This window comes from Platichthys flesus, chromosome 16, assembly GCF_949316205.1.
Source record: "Platichthys flesus chromosome 16, fPlaFle2.1, whole genome shotgun sequence".
Classification (NCBI taxonomy): Eukaryota; Metazoa; Chordata; class Actinopteri; order Pleuronectiformes; family Pleuronectidae; genus Platichthys; species Platichthys flesus.
In genome coordinates this window covers 20,754,001-20,770,298 of record NC_084960.1, presented here as the reverse complement: position 1 = coordinate 20,770,298, position 16,298 = coordinate 20,754,001, and the positions used below count along the sequence as shown (strand labels likewise).

General features: G+C 39.8%; 1 protein-coding gene across 1 annotated transcript; it reads right to left on the bottom strand.

The window, feature by feature from the left end:
* Positions 1-427: 427 nt before the first annotated feature.
* On the bottom strand, positions 428-16,181 carry rgs9a (regulator of G protein signaling 9a). Its single transcript, XM_062407210.1, has 17 exons — positions 15,994-16,181; positions 13,166-13,262; positions 11,175-11,225; positions 10,951-11,057; positions 9,843-9,894; positions 9,603-9,661; positions 8,693-8,769; positions 7,235-7,316; positions 7,052-7,114; positions 5,495-5,524; positions 5,233-5,294; positions 4,560-4,673; positions 3,696-3,811; positions 3,420-3,507; positions 2,880-3,018; positions 2,176-2,258; positions 428-1,052 (listed from the first exon to the last, which is right to left on the bottom strand). The coding sequence occupies exons 1-17, from the start codon at positions 16,060-16,062 to the stop codon at positions 899-901; spliced, it is 1,443 nt and encodes a 480-aa protein (XP_062263194.1). The 5' UTR covers positions 16,063-16,181; the 3' UTR covers positions 428-898.
* Positions 16,182-16,298: the final 117 nt, after the last annotated feature.

Sequence of the window (16,298 nt, the reverse complement as noted above, 5' to 3'; positions counted from 1 at the left end):
CCACAAAACACTTCTGGAGTCTCGGTAAACCTTGTTGCAGATGAATCTGATACAATTCAAGTAACCGGTGACCGATACTTCAGAAGATATAAAAACAGAAAAGACATAACATGCCTCCATAGTATCCATACTGCTCTATTGGTGTCATCCGAATGTCTGGAAGCCCCGACATTCATTTTCGACTCGAAACGGCATCACTTCATGACACACAACAGTATGTAGGCATTTTCTGTTGTTTTATCACGTCTGAAGAAGATTTACTTGGGCTAAAACGCGGCTACCCCTTAAACTCCTAAAGTGTGTTGTGAACTTATAGTAGTTAGTATTGTTCGTTACATTATCAACATTGGAACTGATTGGTGGTTAATATGCCATTTGTATACGCTGCCTTGGAACATACAGAAACAAACGAACAAAAACTCAAAACTTATTTTAAAGCCACAGGTTGGATCCTTTAGCTTTAATTGAACAAACACACATACACACTGAACTCCGCTTTAACGTGACCGCATCATTCATTTCAGGCAAGTAACCAGATGTACAAACGGTAGAATTATCCATATGGAAGTGAATGGATGAATGATTGAATAGTTTGCAGCCGATAGTAGAGACAGCTTAATCAAATCAGACTTAAATGTATCCTCTATTTTGTATTTATATTGCAGCAAAGGAAGCTACAATATCTGTGTCATGACTGTTACCTTACTCTCTTACTTTTATGGAGCACTATGCATGGAAAACGATATATAACATAAAGAAAAAGCAAGTTCATTGGCTCTAGTCAATCTTCAGACATTTAACAATAGACATTTCATGACTTTCTAAAACAAAGCATCACCTGGCTGGAACCTATGTGTTACTGTGTGTCACATGTCATGTAAATCTTCAGTGCATGGCTCTACTTCCTATCTATTTTGCTCATCATGGCCTTTACATCGATAGGAGCGGAGGCAGCAGCCGCCTTAGCATTCTCCTCCTCCTCCTGCTGCCAGAGGATGATGGGATGGATGCCGAGGCTCCGGTTCTGAGCGTTTTGCTCCAGCTGGGCCGGACTACGGAGGAAAACAAACTCAGGATGAAACTGAACTCACATTGTCTTACACATTTCAAAAAGGGTGAATAGATGATTCTACATAACAGGGCTACGTAATAAAATAATATAAATGAGCATTGCTAAATAATTTTCATCAATAGCAATATAACAAATGTCCATGATATATCAGAACAGGTATCTACAAGGATTGTGTCAGATATGTAAAGGAGGTGCTGGGCTGGATGTGGCTTGAAAAGTGGCTTTCAATTGAAGCAGGAACATTTGGCAGAAAAAGTAGCTTAAATAGAGCGAGGATCAGCTGATGTGACCCGGCATAAGCTGTTTTCAGACCTCCGGAGGAAGTCCAGAGATTTGGGAAGGCACTTTCTCCTGAGATTGCCTTTTATAACGCATCAGGAGATACTCAGCTCAGACGCTTTCACAACAACACAGAAATCCACAGAGCATTCAGGTGAAGGATGGAACAGAAGGCAGAGGCAGGATGTAATGTCATAATGTGTTTCTGTTTAAAGCCCAGAGACATTGGCTTGGCAATTATCACCAATAACTGTCTCAACATTTTCATTTACGTCTTCTGTGTGCATGGCACGGCTTTTTCATCCTGAGATGTTTGTTTTCTGTTTGTTTTTCTTTTTGCATCTGTCATGTGTTTGAAATGTAATGGACATAGCAGCTTGCTCGCTGTGAATCCTGTGGTTGATCCTCCAGTGTGTTTACACATATTGGTTCCTCCGGATGTTCTGTGGACATTTTACTGAGGGACAGGCTGGAGAAAGTCCACAGAGGGTCCAGAGGTTCTAACCGTGACATATGCGTTCACACACAGAGTTCCTCCAGAGAAGGTCAGTGGGATCTCCAGAGTTCAGTGCATGTGTGAAAGCACCCTCTATAGAGAAACACTTCAGCACCATAAGTCAGGAACAGAAGGGCAGATGGTGACTATGTTCCCCTGTTTCCATACTGACTATTTTACAAAGTCAAAAAAACGTGAGATGGAAATTCTTGCTAGTAAATATGATTAGGATGCTAAGAGGATAATAATGAACACATGTGGTCAACATGTGTTTGTGTGCAAAAGGAAAAACACAAAACATTTAAATGAAATCATTTTCGCAACTAACCTGAAGTTATGAGCCTCAGGGTTCAGTGCTTTCTTCTGCATGTCTTTGTACACGGGTGACTTGAGGTAACGGAAGAATGTATCCTGTACCAACGAAAACACATGAGACTGCTGGTGATAATAATAATAATACTATTAGTACTAATAATTATAATAATAATTTTACTTAATAAGTACCTATCAAAACACAGTTGAAAAGTGTTTTATAAGACAACATGACATGAGGGCAAACAAAAGAAAAATAATTACATTGAATTAAAAGCAGTTTTAAGAGAAAACAATTTTCAAGCAGGAATATGAAAGCATTACAGTTGAGATAAGATTAAATAAAGCCAAACAGTCTTAAAATAGTCAGTGAGATCAAGGCAAGAACACTTTTTTTTTTTTTATATACTTATGTTTTAAAAAGACCCAAAGCCCTGAGAAATAAAATTAAAAAAGAGAATAAGGAGCTCTCCAAACAGATCTCATCAGGGAGGTTGTTCCTGTGGAACCCTATGGAAAGACCTGGTTGCTCTTGGTGCCATGCAGCCACTGCTGCGGCCCAATAGGACTATCATCTGCTCTGACCCTTCATCCTTCCTGTCCCATCATACAACAGCGCATTTTAGATCTTTGAAATAATCAATAATCACTTGTTGGTGCTAATCAATCACCCTTACAGATGAATTACAGTGCTTATCAGCTACATGGCCAAAGACACACCTTTTTCATGAGTAGGAAGACGTGTGTCTGCGCTGCTTCCAGCACGTAGCGGTGAGGATGGTCCAGGCCTTTCACTGTCAGACCCATTGTCCTGCCATCAATGTTGATCCAACGGGGAGCACCAGGGGCCAGGAAGGTTCTGAACACACATACACTTCACATCATCTCTACTGTAAATCCTGCATTCGGGTTTTGATCACACTTTCCCATTGAAATTTCCCCTGGGTCTAGTTAATGCAGCAATTACACATATATGGTGAAGCCTGACGTATTGTGAGTGAAAAAAAACACAGACAAAACAAGACCCTGTTGTGCATTTCATATGGGGATAAAAAACCATGACATCAAATAACATATAGCAAAGTGTAAAAGAGAACAATAAGCGGCATGTTAGTACTATATAATATATGTGGATATTGTGTTTTTATTTCAAATGGACGTTCTTCTGGACATCAACAAAGTTGACGTACTTTGCTTACATTTGCACGCAAAGTGTACAAACATACACACACACACACATACACACACACACACACTTACTTAAAGATGGTCTCAGCTTTTGATGGCATGGAGGATGCAGTGCCCCACTTCAATACTTCAGCTGCTTCCCAAAAAGCCAGGTTCTCCCCTGGGACACACACACACACACTAGCATGTTAGCAGGCTGATGTTTGTGTTACCACAACTTCAGAGGAGGAAACTCTGGTTTAATGTTTAAATGCACTCACTGAGCATTTTATTAGGTATACTACACAGCCTCAGTTCTTCTTCTGCAATCCAGATTGAAACATTTTTAAATAAAGTTAGGTAGCATACCACTGAACTCCTTCTTGAGGAAGACCTTGAAGTCATCTCGGCCTCGCAGGTCCGTCAGCAGCTCGAACAAGCTGAATGACCAGCGCTCCACTCTCATCTTAGTGGGTATTTCAACTCTGAAAAGACACAGAGTCAGTAACTCAGGGAAACTCACACTTCTCATTCATGACTGGATATCCATGTTATACCTTTACAGAAATATAGTACTAACAGTTTGGATTACAGTCATATGATACAATTATTGTTCAGAGCCAACATTATGGATCTGTGTTTGGGTCATAGAAATTGTAGTCACTTTTAATAACCTTATATATTTGAGTATTTAGTGAAATCGATTAATTTGTCAGACATTAATCCATTCATTATCTATACCCTTTAATTATCTATATCCTTTATAACCCGTAAGGATAACTTGAGAGGTCGCCAACCCATCACAAGGCTGACCAACCAACAAAACAACCAACCAACCACCAACCATTCAACCAACCAACAACTAACCAACCAAAGAAACAACAGACCAACCACTTACCAACTAAACAACAAACCAACCAACCACTAATCAACATCCAACCGGCTACCAACCAACCAACCAACCACTAACCATCCAACAAACCAACCAACCTACCTTCCTACCTACCTACCTACCTACCTACCTACTTACCTACCTACCTACCTACCCACAAACCAAACAACCAATATACCAACAAACCTACAGACCTACCCACCCTCCACCCAAGGTTAAAACAAAAGCTCATATTGTATACATGTTGAGGGCTGAAGAGGCTGATGACCTTCTGGTAACACAATGAATATGATAACCTCTTTATCTGAAACTGACACCTTTATGAACGCGGCGGCCCTCACCTCCTCGTGTTGAGATTCCAGTACGAGTCATTGTCTGTTTGCCAGGGGTTGCTGGGTAGGCACGGAGCCAGAAATGGGTCATGGGTCTTGTACGTTGTGATGTACTTGACAAGTCTGTGGAGATGCAATATCATGAGACCAATGGAATCCACAGAGCCTCAGGGTTACCGACTGGGCTAGTAAATGTTTCGACGGGTCACTAGTCAGTCATAATCAGATATATTCAGTTCTCATCATAAAGAGACATTTTATTTTGTTTAAATCATCTGGTTATATTTAGGCGGCAAAAAATCTCATACATGAAACAGTTTGTATAAGAACAATGTTCTGAAGGAGAATTCTGGTCTTTTCCAACCTGGGCCCGATGTTTATCTCTGATAATCAGGGCTGTGCTAGAGACATTCTTTATGAACCAAAAACAAATTTGATTCTTTTATTTGTGAAAAAAGTAACTTTAAGTGGACATTTTGAGGACTGTCATATAGTTAGCCACTGCTGCTGGCAGAGGAGATCTACTGGACAGATTCAAAAAGTTACTAAAAGCTCCATTCATTTATCAACATAGGGCCCAGGTTGAAATATTCTCCTAAAAGTTATTATGACAGGACATTTTTTTTTTATAAATGTTATCTTGAGTAACAAGCTTTTCTTGAAAGGTAAAAGGCAAACTTACGCTCCGAGGGAAACACTAGATTTGACCTTTGACCTCATGATGGCTTGTTGATAGAAGATGTTCTAGAATAAGAGAACACAAAATGTAATCCACAGTTGTAGATTTCCAACTGTAATTTTGTCAAAGGTTTTTAAACAAAATCCACTTCTGTTATGTTTTTAAAACTCAGTTTGCAGCTTAAGCCACCAACAGTCAACTGAGAGGAAATCTCATCCATTACTAAAATAAAATGAATGATTACTAATTACAAATAATTACTTACCATGCGTCTGTACTGGTCAAAGCTGATTTTCTGAACACAACAAGAAAAAAAAAGTTTGTTTTCATGGAAACAGTTTATTAAGTGAAGTTGACTCTCATCACTGAAGTATATCTAGTTTGATAGCATGCAGAGTAATATTCTAAAGCTTAGTGTTATCTACAGACAGTTAACAGAAGGGTGGGAAATTATTAAACAGATTCTCAGGGCAAAGGTGACTTAAGCTTGCAACTTTTTTTATTATTAGAGCAAAAGGCATTTCTGAAAAATTGGTCTGACTGTAGCGATGTCTTATTTTAAGCTGATAATACTTGTATAGATTTATTTAATGAAGGAAAGGAAAGTGTGGTAAAACAATTCAAAATGTTCCCATGTTCCCAACTGCTTGAATTTGAAAAACCTGTACATTAGACATGAATAACTACAATCACATCCTCACTATTTCCCGGAGAGATTGACAAAGGACAACACAAGATATAAGTCTGGGTTAAACACTTATTGTATTAGATTTGTCTCTCTTCATCAGCGTATGGAAATCTGTTAGAAAGGACAAAAAGACAGGAGAAGGAAAAATGCAGTGAATAACCAGTTTCTCGTGATCGTCAATTTGTTATGTGTTAAGAAAAGTGACAGTTATCCTGATGATGAAAGCCAAATTAACCCATTCTTATAAAATTCAAAACACCAAACAAAGATTGTCGTGAGCTGCAGTATAGTATTGGAGATTTACAGCTTTGATTTTGTTGCATTCACTTAAGCATAGCATCATATATTGTCTGACGGACAAATCTCAAAGATCCACTGGAAGAACAGTACTAGGTGTAGTTAAATTAAATAAGCTCCGCTGTCTGTCCACTAGGTGTTGGAGAGGGTGCTTGTGAATGTCCATGATGGATAACAGTTTGTTCAGTGCCCTCCTCTTCACCCCCACTTCAAAAGACGCCGGTTTTCAGCCAATGATGGAGGATGTTCTATGTACCACCGTGTTTACAGTAGAGTAAAATTATAGAGTGCTGTGACTTTGTCCTCTGCAAAGAAATAACCATAAAACCCTTTTCTGGAGACGAGATTCAACTTAAGCTCCTTACTACTTATAAGAAACAGCAAGCATTAGCAGATATCAGAGCAGCTTGAAATAGTACGTTCTTTCAGCGTTTCCTGTTTCACTTTGAACAATAACCTCAGTTATCTTTAGTTGAAACCTGTGAATTAAATGGATTCAATGAAAGCCTCTTTTTGCTCAACATATATTGTCATCCACCATTATTATAACAGCAAATAAGCTCTTCCAGGTTTTTATCTGAACAGCAAAAGGTTGGGAAAGGGGGATGGGATGAAAGAGGAAGAGAGGAAAGGAGTGATAGAGAGAGTGAGCCACAGGGAGAGTCAGGAGGGTTCCACTCTCTAAGTGGATATGTCCATAGAGATCAGCTCTGCACTACTACTCTGCTTCCTAGGCTCCAGTAAGTTTCTTACAAGACCAGCTGACGTCAGCCGGTGTGTGTGTGTGTGTGTGTGTATGCGTGTGTGTGCGCGTGCACGTACGTACTGACCTGTTACCTCATCTGCGTTGGGATCAAAAAGATGCTCTGGACCGCAGTCAATAGCACTGTGAGTACGACGCTGTACAAACACAGGAGGATCATGACAAATGTACAGCAAGTAAAGTAATCACATTAGAATGAGATCTACAGTATATATAAACACACATACAAACACACACACACACACACACAGACTGACCGGAGGCCTGTTCAATATCCAGTAAGCCCTCTCCTGGCAGTCAAACACCACACGATCCGGCTTCTTCCTCTCCTTACCAGCCCTGAAACACACACACACACACAAACAATGATATTTCAAGTAGGGGTCGGTTTTTAAAACTGTCTTGTCACACCGTGGTGAGGTCTGTCTTGTCTTGAGTTTTTGTCTCGTAACTTCCTGTTTTATTTTGAAATCCTAACTCCCCTCTAGTTTCAGGTCACTTGCCTTTCCTCATGTGTCACTGATTCCGGATTGTTTCCACCTGTTCCCTTCACCCTCATGTGCTTATAGTCTGCATCTCCCCTTTGTCTTGTGCCGAAGTGTTTCGTTCTTGTTCGTGCACCTAAGCCCTTGTCCACAGCCATAGTCGTGTTTGCCTTGATCTTTGCTAAGCCGCTTAAGTTGTTTTCTGTTTCCTCCTTGAGAGTGATTTTTGGTTTGTTAAAGTTTTCTAGTTTAGCTTGTTTTGTGTTGTTTTGGTAATCTGTTTTTCTTCCTCCCTTTTTGAGTGATTTATGTTTAGAGAGAATTAGTTAGTTTATTGAGCCTCCTTCTTAGGTGAGCCTTATCTTTTGTCCCGTTTTCATAGTTTGGTTTACCTCCTTCGGGAGCGCTTTTGATTTCTTGCTCTAGCCTTTTGTTTTGCCCTCCTTCGGGAGCGATTTATGTTTTAAAACCTCCTTTTTCTAGTGAGTGTTTAGAATAGATTAAGTGAGTTTTTTCATAGCCCGATCTTTTGTCACTCTGCACAGAGGAACTGATTTCAATAAAGTGTGCTGGCACGTGAATCCTCTGCATCTGAGTCCTCATTCTAGTACAGGCCTGACATGTCTAACTTAAATATATTATATATTTATGACCACATACTGTATATACCTACATTAGTGTACACATGAAAGTTTGATGCACTCTTTTAAGTCTGGCTATTGAACCCTTAGTAGTAGAAGTTGGTATATCAAGCGTCTTGTCAGATTCATAATCTTGTTTATAACAACTTTGCTTTGCCAGTCGAGACAATTCGACTTTGTTGTATATGGCTGCTTGAAGCCACGACGTTTGCCAGAAGTAAGCTTGTGTCACAGAAAAGTCAGCTTCTAGTTTTTGTTAGGTTGTGCACGTTAGTGTGTTTCGGTGGCGTAGCTTGGACAAGAGGGCCGATGGAACAAGGTAGAATGTACAGGTGGCATATTGTAGCCGGCTCTCACTGCTTTTTTTAGATTAGGTTGAATAGAAATGACCTGCTTGGAACTCCACTTGTAAGACCATGTGTCAGTTATGGGGAGAAGATGGACTCTTGAACTATCAGTCACAATGTCCAGGTAGGAACCTCTGATGTCATCCCCTCACACATTTCCTATTTACCTTCACTGCAAACTTCCAAATACTTACTACATTATGAGAACATAATGAGGTAAAGACTCTGATTATTTCACATACTTGTATTGTTCAGTGGCCTGCATCACAATGAAGTCCCATTTGTGGTTAAGCCATTTATGGAGGTGGTTGTAATGTGCCTGTTTAAAACACAAACACAAAAAAACGTGAAGCTATGGGGGGGAACAATTGAATTTGTGTACGGGCCCTGCTGCAGTGTTGACAATAACTATCTGCATTACCATTGGACACAGAATGGGAACATTGAGAATGAAAGAATGATAATGACATTTAAAGAAACTGAGATTCGGATCTAAAAATACTGACTGATTTTATATGAAGGGACGAATGAATAACATAGGGATACAGAATTGAAATAGGGAATATGTTTTTTTCATTTCAAGGGCCTTTGATTCTGAAGTGGCTTATCTGTCAGGAAGAGTTGCACTCAGTCTCTAAAAACAGTTGTACAGTACATTGTGTGGTTCTCCAGGTGCTTTGTCATAGAAAAGCCCGTGAATATAAGAAACACAATTTCAGACACAGACATTTTGAGTTTCAATGGCTAAAGATGCTCAAATATCTTTATACAGCCATGTCTTTAATTCCTTCTACTGTATTTTATTCCACCATCTCTACGAATTTGACTTTCTATGTCACTAACCATCAGAATAAAGATAAAAATAGCGACTAAAATGGTTTGTGCCATAGTCTAAACCACATAGAAAGACAAACAGCAACAGTTAAAGCATGATTATTTTCTCGATACATCTGTTTTCAATTAAAGCCCATTTTGGGCTAATTGCTTGTTGCCGCATTACATCTTATGTCTGCATCCAGACGCAGTGTGTGTGACTAAAGGCAAATCTGGTCTCCAGCTCTGTCAGTGTCAGATAAAATGAAAGCAGTGGACTATTGTTTTAGACATACATGCACACATAGAGACAAACGTTTTCTGTACTTGAAGAGGTACCTGTTCATAGGGCTCGAGCATGCCTTTCTTGCGGATGTTCCTCTTTGCCAGGTAAATGGCTGCAGAAAACAAATTTGTTTCACATATACAACAATGTCATTACATACAGCTGATTGTCATTAAAACATGGCCTGAAAAAGAAAAAATACTTTATTTGTTTGTTGAAACAATTAAACAATGAATCTATCTATCTATCTATTTTTGTATCATCAGTCCTGTGATTCAACAGTGGTGACCTACCATAGTCAGAGTCATCTGCAACCCATTTCTGTGTAGGCCAGAAGTATGGTGTCTGAATAGATTAAAATTGACAACATTGTTATTGATGTTCCATCAGTGTATAAACATAAACAACATAATCGACAAAAACAACAGATAACAGAGCCTATAACCAACTAAATATGTCTCTTAGGGCAAGTTCACACCAGCCTAGTTTAGTCTGGTTAAATCGAACCCTGGATCTTTTACACCGTTGGTGCAGTTGGTTTGGATGGTGTGAAAACCAGACCAGAGTGCAAACAAAACGACCACTCACTGGTCCGCTTTGAAGAAGTGGGGTCTGACCACTATCGCTGAACTCTGGAGCAGGTCATTACTGGTGTGAACACCCTTCAAACCAATAACATGGAGTAGTAAAGCTGTCATTTCATTGGTTTGAAAAAGTTTTCTCATCCTGTTTTGATGACTATCACTATCCCACCGATTGCGACCAAAATGTGGACTGGCACGGGACAAACTCAAACTCAGGATGAAGTGAGATGCCTCCTGGATATTTGGGCAGAAGAGAACCTATCAAAACCATTAGAGAGGGTGCATACGAACACAGAGGTATTGTAAAATATTTTGAGAGTGCATTTTAACTCTGCAAATGTTAAGGAAAAAATGTTGTGGTATGATGACCTCAACAGAATTCTTAACTTAAGATCCCCTGTTAAACCCCTGAGGAACATGCACCCAATCATTGTCTTCTGCCGTTTCTTAGCCACAGCTACAGAGGCTGATGTCAACTGATTATTTAATTATTTAGTACCCCCTATCTAATCAGATGTTCGCATGCGCTGTTCTCTAAGGTCTGATTATAGGCACTCCAGCAAAACCAGCATCAAAGGTGCTCCATGATGTACCTTCTATAGATAGAAATTGGGGTGGGATTGTTTTGTTTTTACCCGCCCGATTGAATGACCAATAATAGAGTGACATTTCGACCTCATGGCTTTTGTTTACACTTTTTGGGCCACATTCAGTGGGTATATCCTTAATGAGTTAAACCCTGTCCAAACTACATTTCTCTGTTATAATAAAGTGTGACAAAATAGGCAGCAAAGAAGAAGTGAGTGCTCAGTTTTACCTGGAAGCGGTAGAGGCTAGTATCATTGCACATGACCAGCTTCTTGTGGTTCTGCAGGGGATAGATGTAGCCATAGGCCACTAACATGGTGCAAAAGACATGAGCCTCTGGAACGACACAGACAGGAGGCAGGAGGGTGAATAGGAGGAAGTCTTACGTCAGTGACTGACATGTTTGGAGATGTCATGTTGTAGTCTTAGATTTTAGCAGTACAGGGACTCTACCTTCAGTTGGAGTCTTCATCTTGTTGGCAATCCATGCAATGATGTCCTTACCTGTGGAAGCACAGTTAAGAACTGAAATTCTGCACACACTGTATACACACTGTTAAACAAACAGATTACCATGCTAGATCTGATGATGATAGACCAATGATCACTGATTATTGGCCTGAGGTTTGGAAGGTACTAGGTATACTTATCCACAATTTGAACATGGTCTTAATTATGGCCAATCAATGACTAGCACGGAGGTCTGATAACAAGGCGTTGCTCATACTTGGATCAGATCGGTCTTTCCTCTAATCACTCCCCTGAAGGTCTCTCCATCGTTGCCTATGTGATTGTTGAAGTCCCCCAGTAGACTCCCTAGACAGAATCCTAGGATCCCCTTCATGGACTCCAAGAGTAAATGGACGGCATTTAAAGAATGCTTCTCTAATGACCACTCAAAAGGTCATACTCACACACACACATTAATTTCTATACCACTTTTCTATCACACATCATTCATATACTGACAGAACAGCCATGTACTTCCAGAGCCAAAGTGATCCTGGAGGTATCTAGTTGGTACCCCTAACCTCAAACTCAGGTTCCCACTCCCTTTCCACCAGAGAGGTGACATTAGACCTCTGAAGATCCAGTATGCTGAACCAGGATTCAGCCTGCTGAGGTGCCTGCCTTTAGATGCCACCTGACCTGTACAGCACTTGATTCCAATGCTGCAAGCGGTGGGCCCACAGGGTGGTGGCTTCATATTGTTGTCTCAAGCTGAGCCAAAAAAGGCTCGATGGGTCAAGGCTTGGCCAAAAAATGTTTGGCACTGAGCACCCATCACAGATCTAAGTCAGAGAGGCTTTACCTTTTGCAAGCAAGGAGCTCAAGCGCCCATATTACATCTGGGTTCTGGTTTGTGGCTCTTAGCTTCTCCCATAAACCCCTCATCTCTGTTATGGTGGTACATCTCTAAAAATGTGTTCTGAAACGTTCTTCTGTTCTCTTATCTTAAAGTAGATTTTTGGGATGATAGAGGTCAGGCAACAGCAGCAAGAGACTTAATATCACAAATGATTAACTAGTAGGACATTTTGAATGAATCACAAAAAACAATTTTGAATGCTCTACCTGTTCATTCTGTAATCTGTTACTAACAGGTGGTGCTTCTACATTACTCAGACTATCTCAGATCACATGTTGGGCTTGACCCACATACATCTGTTCTGACCTTTCCTTTGCTGTTCTTAACCCAGCTTAAAAGCCACCTTGGCTCCTAAAGCACTGTCCAGAGCTCATCCAATTGTGGTTTACTTTATTTAGCCTGTGTTAGCAGCTTAGACAGTCAGGGCAGCCTGTCCGAGGCTTCTCACAATCTGTGCCTTAAATAATTCACTGACAGTGTGCTGTCACTGATGTCAAGAGAATTTATACTGATTTTATGTTAGATCAGTAGATGCACTGTCCTCATTTGTCTTTATATAGGAGTTGACAATAATATCAATACAAAACCTACAGTTAAAGTTCTGTGGACAGGAGCTTCATTAGTAATCAGTTGAATCCTATTTGAGCCACTGGAGGGATTGCAATTATTTTTTTCTATTTGTTGTTGTATTGATCCACATCAGTGTTACAGCATTTAATCACCTGACACAAGTAAACCTAACAGCAAATAAAGCTTAAGAAAAGATTTAAAGCCGTGTACATTATGTTTTTGCACAACAAGCACAACACAAAAAGCACAACAAGCTGACGGCAAAGCATGACACATAAAGCTGCCGTCAACCACACATTTACACATCAAGCAAAGACAAAGCAAATGTATACTTCTTTTTTCATTGTGATATGTCCATATAATAAATGTACGTCCAACATTCACTATTTGTGGAAGATCATTTTCAGTGGGTCAAATTGATAAATGTTAATATAAAAATATAGATACTTGCATCTTTAAAGGTATCTTACATAATTTTGTAGCAGCAGCATTTTTTCAGTCTTACCAGCGATGACATGTGGGATGGTAGTGACATTGAGTTTCTGCTCCGACCCTTTCACTCCATTTTTCAGGTCCTGCATCTCCACCACTATGGCCTCCAGCTGGAAACAGGATTCATTCCCATTAGCCACAATAAAATATTCAAGAATATCTTCTAGCTGCTTAAATCAAATACACTGCTCCGAGTTGAGGGTTAGAGCATCTGCAAACAAGGAGGGTATATGTTTCACCCCTGTCTGTTTTTTGTTGGTTGGTTTGTATGTTTGTTTATAAGCAAGATCATACAAAAACAACGGATTTCCATAAAAATTGGAGGAGGGATCATCAAGGTAATATGTGTATATATGAATAAGCCCATTAAATGATAACATTCAAACACAAGTTAATAAAATACTCAAGTTAAGTATATGTCGTTACAATTTCAGAATCCAATGGATCCATGTGGCATGATAATAGCTGGAATTTATACAGTGCCTTTCAAGAGACCCAGGGAAGCTTTATTTATGTCCGTGGTGACAAAAGAGAAGAGAAAAGAAAGAAAGTAATGTGCACAAAACAGGATATAAATAATCAGCACTAATGGCAGGGTGGAGCATTACGGCCAAAGGCTGTAGTGAACAGGTGGTGTCCAGAGATGTAGCGTTGTGGATTTCGGCAGGGAGAGAGTTCCAGAGGGTGGGGGCTGCTCTGTCTCCAAAGGTGTGCAGCTGGGTGTTGGGGATGGAGAGCAAACCTGAGTTTGAGGACTGCAGCCTTCTGAGCAGAGTGTGGGGGAGGATGTCAGTTTGATATGGTGGGGCTAGGGCGTGGAGGGATATAAAGGTGCCTTGGCATGTCCGAGTATTAAGTCAGGTGGGAAAATCCAACCTGTTAGAGGGTCCTTGAGCAGAAATCAGCTGTGGGTCTGTATTGACTCCTCATTTATTCTACACCTGTACACTTTAAGTCCTCATCAAAATCAGTGAATGTAGTAGCTCCATAGGTGTTTTTTTGAGGGAATGGCTTTAAGTTCATTTTCATTTAAATACCTACTGATGTGGTCACACATATTTCCAAACACATTGACAGTTAAAGAAACCTTGCACCAAAACATTGTCACACAGTAAACTTTGGCCATGTATGGTCCCTGGGAGTCTGCAGCCCCTGGAGAGTCTTTGTTTTGCCTGGTTGGTCTCCAGCCCTGGGACCATCAGGTTGGGCCATCATTATATTTAGAAACTGTATTTCTTCAATTATGTTTCTAAAATCAAAGCTTTTGCAGTAGCAAAATACTTTGCAAGATGTTTGACGTATTCGTCATGTTACATGGGGAGACAAGACCCTTAAACCTATAGTTTAATGCAGTGTAACAACACTTTGCTATGTTGGCTCAGATCATTGACAGAATGCTGAATACTTGAATACGAATGATTGCATCTCATCAGGAAAGGAACAACGCTGTATATGGTGCAGTCACATCTCTGAGGTACTTATACTTAACTTGAGTCTTTCCATGCTGTTGTGCTACTTCAAATTTCTACTTTTTAACATCTCAGGGAGAACTATGGTTTATCTTTCAACCGCTTTTGCCACTTTTACCTCAGTAAAACATGTAAATAATTGTTATAATATATCAGTGATTTTTATAAGATCCCTTTCTTCCTCACAGGAAAGAACTTCTCACTCAGGGTGGCTACAGAGTGTATACAATAAACTAAATACAGTTTTAGTATAGTTTTGGGAGGAATTTAATCGATAGAGACAGTTAAAACTGACAGGTTATATAAGAAAGTGAGCAGGGGAATGGCAAGCAGTAAGTGGTCCGGCCAGCAGGGGGGGCTAATCAGGGCATTTTCTCCCGTGTGATATCCTCCCTACCCACTCAGCTATGGGTTTGCCCCTGACTATATCCAATTAAAAACCTTCTGTCTTATAGTTTTGTATTGTGTTAGCCTGAGCCGGTTAGAGATTTGATTCCTGACATGTCAAGGAGCCTTAAATAGGAATCAGAGGCCCAAGGAGTGGGCCTGGTGACAATTATTCTCCAGAGCTTCTCCTGCTGTGCTCAGCTGTCCTGCAGATGTTTTTGTCCCTTTGTCACTTTAACTCCACTTTATCTAAATTAAATGTTTGCACTGTACTTAATAGGGCTGTTTGCCTTTTTTGGGGGGCATAAATAAGTAAATAAGTGACAGAGTCCCATAACCCTGAGGGCCCATCTCACATACAGCTTACAGACATACAGAATTATCTACTGCACAGTACTCATATAGGCATATACATTCAAAAAATATGAATAGAATTCTCATAATGACAGCAGCACATGACAACACTTATTTGTGAGTTGTAGAGGATGTAGTTGTCAATCCTTTCATTTACTTATTGTATCTAACCTATATTTCATCTTCATTGGGATCAAATAGACATGTTTTTTGGTGATACGGGTACTGTAATATTTTTTGGTCCTTTTACCAGGTGAAGTCAGGTTCTACTGCTAAACTGTTCAGCATATTGTCAGCCGCAGAGCAGCAAAGCTAATTGGCTTTATGCTGGAGTCAAAGATGATCTTTAACAATCCTCTGCTCCTCAAACATGTGTGAATCTCATACAAATGTACTTAAGGAGATCCTACATGTAACATTGAAAAAAAGGGAAATGATTGTTTCTTAAAAAATTTAGTAGAACAAACTTTAACATCTTATCGTCATATGCAGCAGAACTCCAAAGAATTAATAATTCATACATACATATATCAAATTAAGGATAATGAATAGGAAAGAAGAAAAAAAATGTAAGTGTTGGACCAGTCAATAAATTCTGCCAATAATTATAATAATGATACTACCAACCCACCTTTTTGAGGCAGTGCATACGGGGAGGGAAATGTTGCACCCGGTCAGGACGGGCTGTTCGGATTGTCATACTTGCAGACTAATAAAATCCAAATCAAATGTTAAAAAATAATAAATATATCCCAGTTTGAAATATTCCAGTTCTAATAAAGAAAGGTGCTCACAGAAAAGTGTGTGCATGCACTCTGTGCATACACTGTGAGAGGATTGTAAGACAGGATGTGAAGGATGGATTTATCCACCAATCGGCTGCAGGGAACTTCTGCTCTTATCCCCCAGTAATTACAGAGAAAAGCCGGTCTGGGT